Source organism: Asterias amurensis, chromosome 6 (genome assembly GCF_032118995.1).
Source record: "Asterias amurensis chromosome 6, ASM3211899v1".
NCBI classification, from domain to species: Eukaryota; Metazoa; Echinodermata; class Asteroidea; order Forcipulatida; family Asteriidae; genus Asterias; species Asterias amurensis.
The window spans coordinates 6,602,498-6,620,552 of NC_092653.1; the positions used below are offsets into that span (position 1 = coordinate 6,602,498).

The window sequence follows — 18,055 nt, forward strand, 5'->3', positions numbered from 1 at the left end:
CTACTACACCTCGTACATTGTTATCAGAGTCCTCTTATGAACTAATAAATTAATTAATTAACCAAAACAATCTGATGTTGAAAGGACTTGCCGTCGATTTTACCACACTCCTTCCAACTTAGGAATAATCCTAGGACGAGTTAAGTTCCGTATCCATACACGTTTAGGACGCATTGAACCCATCTTAAGTTAGGACGAGTTTACTCGTCCTAACTACGAGTTACTCGTCCTAACTCGAGATATGATTAAGCGGTTCGTGAAATCGCCTGCAGGCACCAATCAGCCTCCCTTTGGTTACGCTGGTTTCTAAAAGGAGAAACAAGATGGCCGCAACTACCTTGGTTGGGACACCTTTTTTTCTCCCTCACGGAGGCGCTTGCTGTGTACTTGTTAACCTTTTTACCAAAGACTAACATCAAACAAGTTTGATTCAAAATCATTTGTATAAGATTCGGTTTTATTATTGCAGACTCATTTCAAGTTATAATTTTGAAGTACATAATTATCTCTTAACAAGATAAAATGTAGGTACTATTATATAAGAACTGCATGTACTTGTTAACCTTTTTTTTTTATTTTGAATGTTTCCCTCGTCCACAATAATATGCACACTTTCATTAAAAAAATAGACCTATTATTCATAGTAGACACATAATATATCAAGGGAACTTTCATTTAAGAATACAATCCGTAAAAAAATTAATAATACTTGAATAGAGCGAAAATCAAACATAAATTTTAAGTACTATTAAACACCGCCCGCGCCATAAACAAAATTTTCATGTCCACTATCAACTGCAAATTTTTATTTTGGAAAATTCAACTGCTGACAAAAAATCATAGGCTCCTACAGTCGAGTCGAAAAATTGCTATAAAAAAGAAGAGTTTTTAAAGCACACGTTTTTGTTTACCACCCCCAACAAAAAGTTGAAATAAATGAACAAATTAAACAAATAAATCAAATTGTCAACAAACACACCCAGATTTTACAAATGCATCATATTTTCGATGTTCACAATAAGTTTGAGTTATATAACAATAAAAATTGACACAATATCACCCCCAAAAGACGATTAGTTTTATGAATGAGAGATAAAACTAATCTCTCCCCTCATCTTTAAGCATGCATTGTCAAACGGTGTTCATACATGTATTCCCCTTTGATATACTAGCTGATGCAATATATTTTAGAATACCAAATAATGAAAAATGGTTTCGCCTAAAAAGTTATTTTAAGCGACTCTTCAAACACCGATTTGTTTTTGCAAAAAAGTATTCCGAGGAGAAAAACAGTAGTGATGTAAAAACGATTTAATCAACATTTGAGACCAGTAGCTTCACAACTGACTGTCCATAACTCCTTGGCGAGCTCGTCATCTTGAGCGAATGTCGACGGTTCTTTCTCCGCGCAGTTATCAAAGTACTTTCCGGAGAGTTCAGCCACCGATTCATCCAGAGCACAATGGAGCGTAGTCTGCGCTCCAGCCGTCTCGTCGATTAGTAGCAACCTGAAATGAAGAGTTTCAGTTTCAGTTTAGCAATGTATCATGTTTTATTAGTCACGTATCAATTTCCTAGAAGGACTACACATATTGCAGATGTGTAGAGACACGGACAGGAGACCACAGTCCTTATATTAAAAAGGACGAGAATTCGCCAAAAAGAAATCAATAAAACCGTCAACATAATGACCACTTAAACAAACTACTCTCGTGCACTGGTTTTAATCATCCTAATTACTAAGCACAGACAAAAAAAAAAATTGTATAGCAGCAGGAGCTGATCATAAAGGCAGGTCGTTTGTCAAAATCCTCCTCTAGTCCATTTGTATTTGTTCGACCCAAAATAAATAAAAATATTAAAAAATAGAAATGTGATATATTGTAAACAAACAATGCAATGCAATGCAATGCAATGCAATGCAATGCAATGCAATGCAATGCAATGCAATGCAATGCAATGCAATGCAATGCAATGCAATGCAATGCAATGCAATGCACAACGACACAATAACACATTAAAGGAACACGTTGCCTTGGATCGGTCGAGTTGGTCGTTTTTTGACCGTTTATTATAAAATGCATATGGTTAGAAAGATGATGTAAAAGTAGAATACAATGATCTACACAAATATGCCTCGAAATTGCGTGGTTTTCTTTTTACCTCGTCCAATAACACGGTCGGCCATTTATGGGAGTCAAAATTTTGACCCCCATAAATGGCCGACCGTGATAGTTCGCGATGTAAAAAGAAAACCGTGCAATTTTGAGAGATACTTGTGTGGATCATTATATTCTACTTTTAAAACATCTTTCTAACCATATACATTTCATAACAAACGGTTTCAAACGCTTTTTATAGACCAACTCGTCCGATCCAAGGCAACGTGTTCCTTTAACTTGTTATGTACAGGCTAAAGTTGAGGGTGACCAAAATATCAGCACAACATGCACAATGCCGGTGTCAGGTGCGATTGTGTCCGCCATGCAATACTGTCCGCTCCGGACACTTTTGCATATGCAATCGTGTCCGGGGCTATGCAAAAATCGTGCGGTGGACATTTACACTGGACATAGTGCGTGCGTATAAGCGAGCGTGCATGCACTGAAGCTGTGTATATGCAATATTCACGTAATTTATGATTGCAGCGAATACCCAACGACCGAACATACATGACATGCACTTAATAGCTTGTAAAAAAAAATGGCGAACGTGTTCCGTCGACCAGGGGCGTTTAATTTACTGCAAGGACGGTTTTGCACGGGGGCGGACACAACAGCATATGCAAATGTGTCCGGGTGGACACAATTGCATTATGCAGCAGCATCCGAAACGACACGATTGCATACGCAAAACCGTCCGGTGGACATTATTGCATATGCAATACTGTCCTCCGGATAGTATTGCATAGAGGACATAATTGCATGCCACACCTGCTTTACACGCACACACGAAGCTTGCAATAAACAAGTTCACAGTGATTCAATTGGCCCTAAGAATACAGATATTTCTCTCATAAAACACAACAATACCCAATGAGAGGTCCTGTGTGATATCCCTCACAGATAAATATATTTTGGAGCATGGCCAGAACCATGACCCTACAATATACATGCCATGAGTAATACAGAACGAAGTTTTAATACGGTGCTCTCTCGTGCATGTAAGGCTACAAAAGAAAAAAAAGAGAGTGCATCTACTGGTCGCGACACCAACGTTAACTTTGCACAATGTACACTTAGGGCGCACTTGACTACCAGATACACAGTCCTGTGCACAGTTTTGTTTCAACCATCAACCAACTCACCTGACAAACGGAAGAGACAAGTAATAATACAGCGTCCAGATCCAATTTACGTTGGGCATAGTCGCCCAGATTGGAGTGTAGATAACGCCAGGGTGCAAAGACACTGAGGTTACGCTGGTCGATTTCAGGCGCCTCGCAAGCTCTCGACTGAAGAGGACATTCGCCAGTTTGCTTTTAAAATAGCCATCCAAGTATGGGTAAAGTATCTGGCTTTCTCCGTCTGCTGCCTCCCGAGTGAAATTAAGAGGTGAGAAGACGGCCTCGTGACCGCCTGAGGACACATTGATGACCCGACTGGGGGCGCTCTTCTTCAATAGTTCTAGGAGGAGGTTGGTGAGGAGGAAATGACCGAAGTGGTTGGTGCCAAAACACATGTCGAAGTTTTCCTTTGTGACTGCGCCCTCTTTGACGAAGGCTACCCCTGAAAAATGTCAGAATAGTCAGTGGATGTAAAAAACTAACTTGTATCGAATCAATCAACTCATCTGTATTATGCTTAGCATTAAAACCAATCTTTAAATTAAATGAGATTAAGATACCAGCACCCTTGTGAATGGTTTAGGCATCTACAGTGCTTTACGAAAATCAGTAAGATTTTAAACTATGCATATACAACTACAATCTAGGGTTTGCCGTATTACAAACACGTGAGTATAGGATTTGAAACCTTGGTAGAGATACAATCTAGTAAGGTTTGCAGTAACACCATGTACATGAGTAGGAATTTTGCTAATTGGAGACAAAATCTAGTCAGGTTTGTGAAACCACCATTGTTGTAAGCAGGTTTGTGAAACCACCATTGTTGTAAGCAGGTTTGTGAAACCACCATTGGTGTAAGCAGGTTTGTGAAACCACCATTGGTGTAAGCAGGTTTGTGAAACCACCATTGTTGTAAGCAGGTTTGGTAACGCCAAATATAACCTTTTAAAGTGTGTTTAATTACGGTTCAAAGACACACCTAAAATGTCAGAAACAATCAAATATAAATCACCTGCATTATTAATGAGAAGGTCAAGTCTGTCCTCAGTTTCAATGAACTGTTGGGCGAACTCTCTGACCGACTGCAAGCTGGACAGATCGAGATGACGGACCACAACCTCCGAGTTACCCGTACTACTCTTGATATCCTTCGCTACGTCTTCGGCCTTCTGTAGATTGCGACAGGCGAGGATGACCCGAGCTCCTCGCTTGGCCAAGTCAAAAGCCGTCTCCCGACCGATGCCGGAGTTACCTCCTATTAAATACAACATGAATGAAGAACGTATATAAAATTAGAAGTAAACAATTGAAAATCCGAACTTAGATGTTTGGTGTTGAAATCTGTTCGGATATGGGTTACATCGATGTATTTATTTAGTTGTTCATTTCAACAAAACCTCAAAAAACAGAGAAGGTACATAATATTTACCAAAAAAATGTACAAAAAGACGTGTTTTAATAAACAGAATAACCCTCCCCTCATGGACGACACCCAGACCATCTTGACAAAATAGTTTACAAAGGGATTGTCAGAACGATCTGAGCAGCTGACCAAAAGTATCAAGATCATCACTTTCAAGAAACTGGTTATGGAACAAAACTATTTTGATTGACACTGTCTATACTTTGCAACCCATGTTCGTATGGATTTTGTTACACACAAGTAACGGAAGTCGTAGGCGGCTGCATGTGACCTTCCATATTGAAGATTCAAATAAATTGTAAAGATTCAAAGCATAGATAAAATTGTATCTTTAAAAAAACCTGTCCTCGCAGCACAAAGGCTAAATTAAAACAATGTACATTTAAAACATTACAATCTAAATTAAATTATGAGGTTAAATAGAACACTATTAACTACAATTTCAAAATATTGCACATTGAAATTAAAATTAAATAAATAAAAAATAGGGAGTTGCATTAAAGGCAGTGGACACTATTGGTAGTTGTCAAAGACTAGCCTTCACAGTTGGTGTAAGAAATCAAATTCGAAAACTATGGCACTTCAGAGGGAACCCGTTTCTCTCAATAATGTATACCATCAACCTCTCTCCATTACTCGTCACCAAGAAATGTTTTATGCCAATAATTATTTTGAGTAATTACCAATAGTGTCCACTGCCTTTAAACCACTAATCATACAGCCGACCGGGTAGATTTCACAAATAGTTAAGACTATAGTCTTATCTCGAGTTAGGAAGAATTACTCGTATCTAGTCCTAAGTGAGGACTAATCCTGATGTAACCGACCCGCATCGCAAATACTCAGTACGTGCAACATGGGAGTGAAATGAGGTACATGCTGGTCTTAGCTAGAGATCCAGCTACAGGTGCCTCAATACATTTCACCAGGTTTTTACTATAGATAAGCACCTATGCCTACTACCAGCAAAAAAAAAACACAATTGAAAAAAAAAAAAAAAAATTACTCAAAATAATTATTAGCATAAAACCTTTCGTGGTGACGAGTAATGGGGAGAGGTTGGTAGTATAAAACATTGTGATAAACGGCTCCCTCTGAAGTGCGAGAAAGAAGTAATTTTCCACGAATTTGGTTTCAAGACCTCAGATTTAGAACTTGAGGTCTCGAAATCAACCATCTAAACGCACACAACTTCGTGTGACAATGGTGTTTTTTCTTTCATTATTTTATCTCGCAAGTTCGATGCCCGATCGAGCTCAAAGGTTTGTTATTTTATGTATATGTTGAGATACACCAAGTGAGAAGACTGGTCTTTGACAATTACCAATAGTGTACAAGATCTTTAAAGGTACAGGACACTATTTGTAATTACAAAAAAAAAAATTGCTAGCTTTCCATTGCTTGTTACCAGGTAAGTTGTTATGCTAACAATTATTTTGAGTAATTACAGATAGTGTCAAGAGCCTTTAAATAAAATATTCACAGCTTAACTTACGGTGCACATGTACATCTAGGCCTACAAGAGACAATCGATAGGTTCCAAAATACAAATGTAAGCTATGATTTGCCATAAAAGGGAAGCTACACGTTTGGTAATTACTCAAAACCAATTTTAACATAAAAACTTACTTGGTAACAAGCAATGGAGAGCTGTTGATAGTATAAAACATTGTGGGAAACGACTCCCTCTGAAGTAACGTAGTTTTTGAGAAAGAAGTAATTCCTCACTTAAATACTAAAAGACTTCTAGCTAGAAGTATTTTATTCCTATCTGAAAGCATTAGGATGTTTTTTTCTTTCATCATTTTCTCGCAACTTTGATGACCAATTTAGCTCAAATTTTCACAGGCTTGTATTGTTATGCTTATGTTGGCATACACCAAGTAAGAACACTGGTCTTTGACAATTACCAATAGTGTACCTTTCCTTTACCACCTTCCCCGGTTTGTTTTTATTTCAGCGACAAAAATGGTCTGATAATTCACAATTTATGAGCGCATTGTTATCATGCATGACTGACGTAGCAAAAGCTTTCATCACACAGCCAAAGGAAGAAAAGATAACCATTGTGCTCTGTGACTAGCGGCGATACAACGTATTGCCACTATTGGTAACTACTCAAAACAATCATAACGAGCTATATGGAGAGCTTTTGATAGTATTAAACAGTGTGAGGAACGGCTCCCTCTGAAGTAACGTAGTTTTCGAGAAAGAAGTAATTTTCCACTGATATTTGAATTTGATTTTGAGACCTCAGAATTAGATTTTAAGGTCTCGAAATCGAGCATCTGAAAGCACACAACTTCATGTGACAAGGGTGTTTTTTCTATTATTATCTCGAAACTTCGACAAACAAGTTCAAATGTTCACATGTTTGTTATTTTATGCATATGTTGAGATACACCGAGTTAGAAGACTGGTCTTTGACAATTACCAATAGTGTCCATGCCTTTAATGCTTTCCAGGTCTGTATAATAATTATTACTAATTTCTATAGATTGCAACGTCCATAGCCCATAGGGAAAACTATGGAAAGCCATTAAAGGAACACGTTGCCTTGGATCGGACTAGTTGGTCAAAACAAAAGCGTTTGTAACCGTTTTTTATAAAATGCATATGGTTGGAAAGATGTTATAAAAGTAGAATACAATGATCCACACAAGTTTGCCTCGAAATTGCGTGGTTTTCCTTCTACTGTGCGAACTAACATGGTCGGCCATTTATGGGAGTCAAAATTTTGACCCCCATAAATGGCCGACGTGTTAGTCGACGAGGTAAAAGGAAAACCACGCAATTTCGAGGCATGTTTGTGTGGATCACTGTATTCTACTTTTACAAAATCTTTCTACCCATATGCATTTTATAAAAAACGGTTACAAACGCTTTTCAAAGACCAACTCGACCGATCCAAGGCAACGTGTTCCTTTAATGTAATTTATTCAGTCAACTTCCCCTTTTTAAGTTTTAAAATACAGTACACAATAAATTGAATTTTTAAAAGGCGAGGCATTGTGGTGACTTTTTTTTCCTGGCTGGCCCAGGTTTTTAACCTCTTCTGTCTTTATTGTATGTTGTAAAGTTTGGTGATGTTGTTATATGTCTGTAGTCTTTATTTAAATTTAGCTGTTTTCTATTTTTAATATGTCATTTAGTTGTTATACATATCTATTTGTATAAATGCATTTTTAAAATGTTGATGTTTTTTTGTATAGTTGCTGAAAAACAGTATTTCACAAGGAGGGTAATTAAGAAATAAATAAACCAATAAAACAAAAACGGACAGCTAAAATAGGCCCAACTGTTTGTAAAAACATGTATTAAATGTTCAAACAAGTGTTGAATTTGTCTGAAACAAAACAACTGGAAAAGTTTCCGAATGGCGCCACCACTTTTTCATTCGATATGAAATAATATCTAATTTACCTCAATGAGATATCCCTTTTTGTAAAAATGAGTGAAAAGAAGGTGGCGCCATACGGAAAGTTATCCAAACGACCAATAATTGGAGGTATTTTGTATAAAAAAATACACTCGATGGCGACACTAATGTTGATGGTTGAAGAAACTTTACGGTACCCGCAAGTCTTGCCATCCATGTGAACATTGATGGCTTAAGATTTAAAAATCAATAAATTTATTTTATAGATTAGGATTTTTTTTTTTTTTTTTTTGCGGGTACAACCATTCCACACGTTTACTTGGTGCGTTCGTTTAGCTTCCCTGGGTCATCCCGGTCTACCCGGTGCGTTTTAATAGCTTTAGACGTCATTCCAAGGCCTCACCCAGGTCAGCCCCCAGTGCCCTGCTTGTGGAGTGGGTTAGTATTTACGCGCGCGCCCCAGTATTTGCGAAAAGGTCTATGTCCTAAAGAGCGCCCGCTAGCGCTCGTTCATAACAAGCGTGGACAGTTTTTGCCGTGCATAATCGGAACGTTGGTTATGTGTGACCGCGCAACACCAATGGTCTTGGAACCAAGACTAGGAGTGGGTCAGTTGGGGGCTGGCCCCAGGTAAACGACGCCACTACGAGAGCGCCGAGAGTGGTCGTTCGATTACCTCTTGTCAGGGGCTCATCGGGTGAGCACCGCGGGGTAGACCCAGGGAAGCTATTAAAACGAACGCACCCACTATAAAGTTTAAATGTTCTTCCCAAATAAATCTACTGCTGGATAGAATATGATTCTTTTCTGAGAACTTGCATTTAAAGATGGTGCATTAACTCCATGTGCATGTACGTGTGGAGTTGTTCAGGCGTGCACTAATGCTGGTTACATACCCGTAATAATTGCCGTCCTGCCGTTGAGTAACGCATCACTGGTACAGTAACGTCTGCTTGCGATAATCTGCCAGTACCATACCCCATACAAGGCAACCAAAATGGGCATGATCCATTTAAGAACAGAAGAAAGGGCAGCCATCATTAAAAAGAGTTACTGAGTTGTGTCTAGACTCTCGCACGTAGGAAAGATTAACCGTCCCCCCTTAGTATAATGCGTGTTTGTTGTCTCATTATACTGTATACAGTACACAGTACACAGTACTGTGTTGCAATTCTTGCAACGTTACATATGTTGGGTTACAATCCGATGCCTCATTGCATTCAGTAAATAACTACCAATCAATTCAGCAGATACAGGGCTATGGAACGCCACTCAGGCAAGTAGTCCGATCAACACACCGACCGGGTTGTTTCACTGGACAAAGACAAGTCTTCTCACTTGGGGTATCTAATCATTAATACATAAAATAACAAACCTGGGAAAATTTGAAGTCAATTGGTGGCCGAAGTTGCGCGACAACAATGAAAGAAAGAAAAGTTGTGTGCTTTCATACTATTTTATGCTTGATTTCGAGACCTCAAATTCTCGAAATCAAATTCGTGGAAACTTGCTTCTCGAAAACTACTGCACTTCAGAGGGAGTCGTTTCTCACGAATTTTTATACTATCAACCTCTCCCCATTGACTCATTACCAAGTGAGGTTTTATGCTAATAAATATTTTGAGTAATTACCAATAGTGTCCACTGCCTTTAAAGTCACCTGGAAGTGGTATTTTTTCAAAATAAAGCTGTTGTCACTACGTGTTTTGATGAGTAGAATGTGAATAAACAGTTAACTAAGGTTTTAAAAAATCAGTTCTTATGTTATTTACAAATTTAAGAGTAGACCTCGACCGCGCTGTTCGTGACGTCAATCGAGGCAGACTTTGCCTGTAATGCGTAGAGTAAAAACAATTGCAAAGTACATGTACGGACAAGTCGTGAGTTTGTACGTTTAAAAAAAAAATGTACCAACACACGACGTGGCCGTACATGTACTTTGCACGTGTGTTTACTATACGCATTGCAGGCAAAGTCTGCCTCGATTGACGTCACAAAAGGGGTAGGTGGAGTCAGCCCCCCAAACAACTTTATATATTTTTTAAACATATAAATCGTGACAAACAATTACTAAAAAAATTGTTTTATTGTTCGTAAGCATCTACTCTTATGTTTGAAAGAAAAAAAATTATATTTCCAGGCGACTTTAATGATAATTTAAAAAAAACATCTCAAAATTAAACGAAACTAGAGGTTGAAGTTTGATTGAGATTCAAGTGAGCCCCAGACAGGAGCAGGGCCGGCACTGGAGGCAGACCCGGGTGAGCCCCTCGGGGCAGACCGGGGTCGACCCAGCCCCCGATTTCACGAAGCGCTGCGACGCGTCGCAAGTGAAAGTTGCGACCGGTTACAAGTCGCAAGTTGCGAACTCGTCGCAGCCGTGACGTGTCTTATAGGTCTGCGACGCATCCAGCGACGCATCGCAAACCCTACGATGCGTCGCTACTTGCGATGAGTTTCGTGAAATCGGGGGCTGGGAAGCTAAACGAACGCACCCATAGAGCTATATACACTGTAAAAATAATGGGAAAATACTTTTAGAGCAAAGTAAATCAACACATTGTTGGTTAATAATTGTCACATAGACCCATGTTAGTAGTAATTTCACAAGTATTTAAACTTGGGTTTATTGTCTTTATGGCAGGTTATAGTTAGCACAATTTAGGTATGCAGCAGTTTGAGTTGAATCAATGGAGAAGTTGGTCAGTAAGAATACAGTAAAATTGACAACTTAGAAAGCTTGCTTCATGGCCAGTTGCCGTTTGAGCGGCTATATAGGCCTATGCATGGTGGTACTACACATCACAGGAAGACCAACGCTGATCCAATATTGGCACACAATTATATACAGTCAGTGAAATACATTTTGGTTCCTTTCTCTATGATTTTGAGTGTCTAAAAATATCAGAATATACATAAAAACCACATGTACTGTACACAATACCTTACAAAACACACAAATACCACATTTCAAAAGTATCAAGACAGTAACAAAATGGCAGACCACAGTCACATGTACCGTCACCTATTCGTTTTAAAATGCCATCGTTAAACAAACAACAGCAATTGGATGAAAAACCATGCAATATACGATTTCAAACAGATTTCATTGATCGATATTTGATCGATATTGATCGATATTTGTCTATTCTCTATTTTTTTTTATCGCCTTGATCTAGTGTCCAGGATAATGTGCTTTAAAAGAACTTTGTATTATTATGATATATTGGATGTTTGAATGCAATGGGTGAAAGAAGTCATGTGCAGGATGACACTTGTCATTAATCAATCAATCAATCAATCAATCAATCAATCAGTCGCGCACTACCCCACTCACTCACTCACTCACTCAATCAATCAATCAATTAATCACTCACTCAGTCACGCACTCCCCCACTCACTCACTCAATCAATCAATCAATCAATCGATCAAAAAAGTCAATCAATCAATCAATCAATCAATCAATCAATCGATCAAAAAAGTCAATCAATCAATCAATCAATCAATCAATCACTCAGTCACGCACTCCCCCACTCACTCAATCAATCAATCAATCACTCACTCACTCACTCACTCAATCAATCAATCAATCAATCAATCAATCAATCAATCAGTCAGTCAATCAATCAATCAGTCAATTACTCAATCAATCAATCAATCAATCGACATTTATTTCCATACATACATGTATATCAAAATAAACGATTTGATTTTACAGAGACTGACACTGTATGGACCAATTGAAAGCAAAAGCTTGTAGCCTGGGATGCCTAGTACAAAGCAAAACAATGTCATCTGAATTAGGGTGAGCCATTTTTTCTAACTCAAGAGCTCAAACCCAAAAGCTGATCAAATTTGGAACAGGCTACAAGTGGGTGCAGTCACTGCAACACATCTGCAAGGGTTCCATATAGAAGCACTGTCAGCTAAAAGAGGGATGGAGGTTCCAATCTCTCTCATGACAAACTGACAATACCACAATTGATTAGAACAATATTGACAGCTTAAAAGCACAGATCACAAATGGATTTTCCAACCCATACTCTCCAGGACAGCAGCAATGCTTTTAGGAGAGTATAACATTTAAAGATACAAATCATCAAGGGGTGAGAATTGGCATCAAATAAGCTTACTTGCAGTGCAGATGTATTGCATTGTACCATATTGTTGCTTTGTATTGCATTGTGTTTCATTGTGTTGCATTGTTTTGTACTGTATTGTATTGTAATCTGTGACATTGTTTTGTACAGCGCTGCACTGTATTGTTTGTAAATTATTGAATGGTAGGTTGTTGTGTGGTGTTATATTTTATTGTACTGTATTTCATTGTATTGTACTACATAGTAAACGCTTTGTATTGGTACAAAGGAGTTCAAACAACATTTTTAACTTGTATAAAACATTTGACAGATTGCACAAATTTATTGTTAATCAAGTTCTTAGTTAAATCAAGTCATTTTTTGCTAATCAACATTTAAGACCAGTGGCTTCACAACTGACTGTCCATAACTCCTTGGCGAGCTCGTCATCTTGAGCGAATGGCGACGGTTCATACTCTGCAGAGTTATCAAAGTACTTCCCGGAGAGTTCAGCCACCGATTCATCCAGAGCACAATGGAGCGTAGTCTGCGCTCCAGCCGTCTCGTCGATGCAGAACAACCTGAATAAAAAATAAGATGTTTAGTGGTTAGCTGCCCAATTACATGATGAAGTCAACAACTTAATGTCTCATGTTAACTACACAAAATTATTTTCAAGAAATTAACACTAACACTTACCAGAAAAATGGAGAAAACACATAGTACATTGCACCCCCTATAGGCGATCTGTTCATGCCGGTTTTCCAAATCGGTGTATAAATTGCCCCTGGGTGGTTTGAGGTGGAAATTAGCCCACTAGCCTTCTCTCGTTTCGCCAACTCTCGGGCAAAGAGGACATTCGCGAGTTTGCTGGTATCGTAGTACTTAAGGTGTGGATACAGGAAGCTCGCTACATTCGGGTCTTCTCGGGTCATGTTCGGCTCTGGGGCGTATGCGTGAGCCAAAGATGATACAGTAACAACCCGTTTGAGGGCGCTTTTCTTCACTAAGTCCAGGAGGAGATTTGTGAGGAGAAAGTGACCGAAGTGGTTGGTGCCGAAGACAAAATCAAAATTTTCTTTGGTAATAGAGCCTTTTTTCACGGCAGAAACACCTACAAAAGAAGAACAAAATAAAGCTTCAGCTAATGGAGGCATATGCCTAAATGGGTATTTTTTTACAATAAAACGACGAGGGAAATAAACAAATGTTTTGACCAACTCAAGGTGTAGGCGGAAGGCCTTCATCTATTTATTACTTTGTTTTAAACACTTTTTTGCCACACAAATTGTATCTGTATATTCATTTTGGTTTTACCCATATACACAGACGTGTGTTAGCACTGTATAATCAGTACTTTCCCGAGTTCTGTGAAACAAATCACAGCCTAAATTATTACTGGGTGGGATGAACCCACGACCGTTCCAATTCCAGAGCAGTGTCTCACAAACTAGACCACTGCCAAGGTTGCCTGGTAGCTAGAGGCAGTATGAATCATGCTTTAAGGCCGAGTTATAGTTGGTCGCGCGATGGTCGGGCGATGGAAAATTTGACGCGCGATCATAAAAAGACACGGTTTTAAGGCCTCAGTCTTAGGATTGTGCGCATGATTTCCATTGCGCGACCGACTACAAACTGGCCTTTAGCAGCGGGTATACTGCAACGATTGTATCCACTCTAAAGTACCACTCTGCTTACCTGCATTGTTAATTAGTATATCTAGTCTGTCTTCAGTTTCAATGATCTGTTGGGCGAACTCTCTGACCGACTGCAAGCTGGACAGATCGAGATGACGGACCACAACCTGCGAGTTCCCCGTACTACTCTTGATGTCCTTCGCTACGTCTTCGGCCTTCTGTAGATTGCGACAGGCGAGGATGACCCGAGCTCCTCGCCTAGCCAAGTCCAAAGCTGTCGTCTTACCGATGCCAGAGTTACCTCCTTTTGAAAGAAGCCAGAAAAACAGCAGGGGTCAGTGAAAAACCATGAGGTTCAAAATACAATAAATTGGCAATTATTATTCACTTTGCAAATTGCTTTTGACTAGTTTCACTAGTCAGTGAAACTTGTGGAAACATAAACAAATTTGGTTGTGGTTTATTGAAAATTCATTTGCAAAGTTTAAATTTTATCAGCCTGATGGACTGCTTTTTCCTAATTCACTTATAAGCAGACCCCGTGGGAAAGAGACCCGAAGATTGACAGGACACTTATTGGACAGAGATTATGTTGAGGTGGGTCCCTACATATTTAGGGCCTGTCAAGCCCATACATAATAGACTTGAGGACAAGTCGTTTATGGTCCCATCCCATGCGGCGAGATAGTCGAGTTGCAGCGGTGCTCTCCGCGCGAACTGCTGGTTGCGCGACTACTGCGCTCTGCCCGACTCTTGAGTAGAGGTCGGCAACCAGCAGTTCACGCAAGAGCAGTGACAACTTGACTATCTCACCGCGTGGGACCATTAACGACTTGTCCACAAGTCTAATACATTATGGCTGTCAACTCAAATGTAAACAAGTTTTTAACCACACCAAGGAGACAACTTTTAAATACAAAGTAAGGCGATCAGAATGTGTACTGGATTGATGGTCTATTGAATGAGGAAAATCAAGACAGTCGGTCATCAGGGCCAATTAATTTCATGGAACATGAGCTCAAAAATTTGCTTACCATAACATTTCTTCCTGAATTAAAAACACTGGACTACAATGTATATTAGTAACTGTCAAAGACCAGTCCTCTCACTTACTGTATCTCAACATATGCATCAAATAAGAAACCTGCGAAAATTTAAGCTCAATTGGTCGTCGAAGTTGCGAGATAATAATGTAAGAAAAACACCCTTGTCACACAAAGTTGTGTGCTTTCAGATGCTTGATTTCGAGACCTCAAAGTCTGAGGTCTCGAAATCACTGCTCTCCCCATTGCTTGTTACCAAGTTAGGTTGTATTCTATTTTTATAAATAATTTGCGTAATTATCAATAGTGTCCACTGGCTTTAATTAATAAAAACAGGATTACCAACCAAATCTTTTACATGATTTGCAGGATATAATAAGCAAACAACACAGCTGAATATGATACCTGCAGTAACAAGCAAAATCATGTGAGTAGAAATTTGGTTGGTAATCCTGTTTTAATCAAGGAAGTAGGGTCAATACTGGGGCAAACATTAACATTGGGTCAATAAATACCGGGCCAACATTCAGCCAATATTGGGCCAACATCGGGACAACATAAGGCCAACGTCGAGCCAGCATCGGCGACCAGCATTGGGCCAATAACGCGGCAATGAGCAAAACGGTACTGGCCCAATGCCGGCAGCCAGCATTGGGCCATAATGGCAGCCAGCATTGGCCCAGTATTGGACCAATGCTGTTATGTTTGTTGGGGAAGTTTGAAGTTTTTGTAGCAGCTCTATGTTTAGTGAGCCCATGTCTATTTTGAGTTCTGTGAAAAGGAAGGAGTAACTATAGAATACAGGTACACTCGGAGCTCTATCTGCGCCTCCGCGGAGGCGCAGTCGCGGTCACGTACGTTTTAAGTAACTTGGTCGTAGCATGGAGGAAGAAAATAGCTCTGTACTACTTGATTGTATTGAGTGCGATTGATGAATACAGCAGATAAAATGTTAGGGTCGTAGGGAGTCAAAGTGTGACGTGAGTGGTGAGGTAGGTGAAGCAGCCGATAGAGGGCGTTTTAGGAAGACGTGCATAGACCTTATCGCAAATACCAATGCGCAAGCGCAAACTGTTGAATGAGGTGCATTGTGGGATATATATGAATCAAATTTGTAATCAGCTAGACCACAATGCAACTAATTCCAAGCTTTACGAAAAGTATTTGCGAAAAGGTCTATTTGATGCAATCGTGAAGACGGGGAAGCTGGAGGCGTGGAGGCGCGGAGTTGCGATGTTGACAATGGCTGATAGAGGGCGTCTTTAGGAAGACGAGTATATGATGCAATCGTGAAGACGGGGAAGGTGGAGGCGCGGAGGCGCGGAGGCGCGGAGACGCGGTGTGGACAATGGCCGATAGAGGGCGTCTTTAGGAAGACGAGCATATGATGCAATCGTGAAGAAGGGGAAGGTGGAGGCGCGGTCGGGCTTTCTTTCCCTTTTTTAAACAATCCTCTAATGGGGTCAAGTGTATGAGGGCAATATTAATAATTGTACGGAATTCGGGCTTTCTTTCCCTTTTTTAAATAATCCTCTATTGGGGTCAAGTGCATTAGGGCAATGTTAATAATTGTACGGAATTCGGGCTTTCTTTCCCTTTTTTAAATAATCCTCTATTGGGGTCAAGTGTATTAGGGCAATGTTAATAATTGTACGGAATTCGGGATTTCTTTCCCTTTTTTAAATAATCCTCTAATGGGGTCAAGTGTATTGGGGCAATAATAATAATTGTACGGAATTCGGGCTTTCCCTTTCCCTTTTGTTTAAATCCTCTAATAAGGTCAAATACATGAGGGCAATATTAATTATTGTACAGAATTCGGGCTTTCTTTCCCTTTTTTAAATAATCCTCTATTGGGGTCAAGTGTATTAGGGCAATATTAATTATTGTACGGAATTCGGGCTTTCTTTCCCTTTTCTTAAATAATCCTCTATTGGGGTCAAGTGTATTAGGGCAATATTAATTATTGTACGGAATTCGGGCTTTCTTTCCCTTTTTTAAATAATCCTCTTTTGGGGTCAAGTGTATTAGGGCAATATTAATTATTGTACGGAATTCGGGCTTTCTTTCCCTTTTTTAAATAATCCTCTAATGTATTAGGATTCGGCCTTTAATTTTTTCCCTTTTGGAAATAATCCTCTTTTGGGGTAATATGTAGTACGGCAATATTAAAAGTTATTAATTATTTGTACGGAGTTCCCATAATTATTTAAATAATCATCTAATGGTCTTGTGAGTTATCGTATAAAATAAATTGACATCACAGCGCAGTTGTGTATTTTCGAGCCTAATGAGGGCGCTGTTGTGCATCTTTCAGAGTGCCCCCTAGGTTGCCAAATATTTATAGTTAAGCAACAGAGCGCGACCTCAACTCCAGTGTACTGTGTACGTATGAACGTCACCGCGACTCCGTCTCCGCGGAGGCGCAGTGGAAGCTTCGAAGTGTACCTGCATTCTATAGTTGTGCCTTGGACCGATTTATGTCCAATCCACTCCGTATCCTCGGAGTGTATTGGACCGATTTATTATGGGGCTACCCGGATATACTTCAGCCCTTAGACGTACTATAGACAGTACGCCAATAGATGTCTATCTAGCTTAGACATAGCTCTCTAGGCTTAGATCATAAACACACACACACTGACCATAGACTAGAGCAAGGAACTGATATACCTTACCTGTTACGATCACAGTTTTCCCGTCAAGTACCACATCGCTGTTGAAATACCGTCTGCTAGCAATAAACTGCCAATAATAAACCCCGTACAACGCTACCAAAATCGGCAGCACCCACTTGATAATAGCGGACAGGCAAGCCATCGTATACACCAGCTATTCGAGAGGCTTTTGCTTCTCCATCTACTGAGTGATGTTGTTCACACGGAGTATATACCTTCATTCGAGTAATAAAACTGGCCACAATGCTGGTACTGGTGGTTTGTACAGACTAGAGTGGCATGTTCCGGTTATCGCTGCACTCCTCAGCGGCATGTGTCAAAAACATGTCGCTACACTTGGGGGGGGGGGGGGGGGGCGTTCGTGGTTTGTGTTATGGAACGCCAAAGAGGCAAATACTCCAATCAACACAACGATCGATATTTTGAGTCATCGATCGGTCGGTCTTTTAAGTTGATAAATCGATGGCAAAATACCGATGAGCTGACATCAACGTGTATAATGTGATTGTGGTGTTTTATTTGCCACCAT

General features: G+C 39.7%; 2 protein-coding genes across 2 annotated transcripts; both read right to left on the bottom strand.

Moving 5' to 3' along the window:
• Positions 1-457: 457 nt before the first annotated feature.
• LOC139938611 (retinol dehydrogenase 12-like) lies at positions 458-9,253 on the bottom strand. Its single transcript, XM_071934203.1, has 4 exons — positions 8,985-9,253; positions 4,299-4,541; positions 3,308-3,728; positions 458-1,508 (listed from the first exon to the last, which is right to left on the bottom strand). The coding sequence occupies exons 1-4, from the start codon at positions 9,127-9,129 to the stop codon at positions 1,316-1,318; spliced, it is 1,002 nt and encodes a 333-aa protein (XP_071790304.1). The 5' UTR covers positions 9,130-9,253; the 3' UTR covers positions 458-1,315.
• Positions 9,254-10,680: 1,427 nt separating this feature from the next.
• On the bottom strand, positions 10,681-17,854 carry LOC139938612 (retinol dehydrogenase 13-like). Its single transcript, XM_071934204.1, has 4 exons — positions 17,527-17,854; positions 13,867-14,109; positions 12,868-13,282; positions 10,681-12,749 (listed from the first exon to the last, which is right to left on the bottom strand). Exons 1-4 carry the CDS (start codon positions 17,666-17,668, stop codon positions 12,557-12,559), a joined length of 993 nt encoding a protein of 330 aa, XP_071790305.1. The 5' UTR covers positions 17,669-17,854; the 3' UTR covers positions 10,681-12,556.
• Between the last annotated feature and the right edge of the window lie 201 nt (positions 17,855-18,055).

Bases quoted from the DNA above. Each gene is read 5' to 3' on its own strand.
- LOC139938611 (XM_071934203.1), bottom strand. From the start codon at position 9,129: ATGATGGCTGCCCTTTCTTCTGTTCTTAAATGGATCATGCCCATTTTG. The intron at 4,542-8,984 runs GTATGTAACCAG...TGTATTTAATAG, and splicing joins CAGGACGGCAATTATTACGG to GAGGTAACTCCGGCATCGGT. The intron at 1,509-3,307 runs GTGAGTTGGTTG...TCTTCATTTCAG, and splicing joins TTGTCTCTTCCGTTTGTCAG to GTTGCTACTAATCGACGAGA.
- LOC139938612 (XM_071934204.1), bottom strand. From the start codon at position 17,668: ATGGCTTGCCTGTCCGCTATTATCAAGTGGGTGCTGCCGATTTTGGTA. The intron at 14,110-17,526 runs GTAAGGTATATC...TTCTTTCAAAAG, and splicing joins GAAAACTGTGATCGTAACAG to GAGGTAACTCTGGCATCGGT. The intron at 13,283-13,866 runs GTAAGCAGAGTG...CTTCTTTTGTAG, and splicing joins TATACTAATTAACAATGCAG to GTGTTTCTGCCGTGAAAAAA.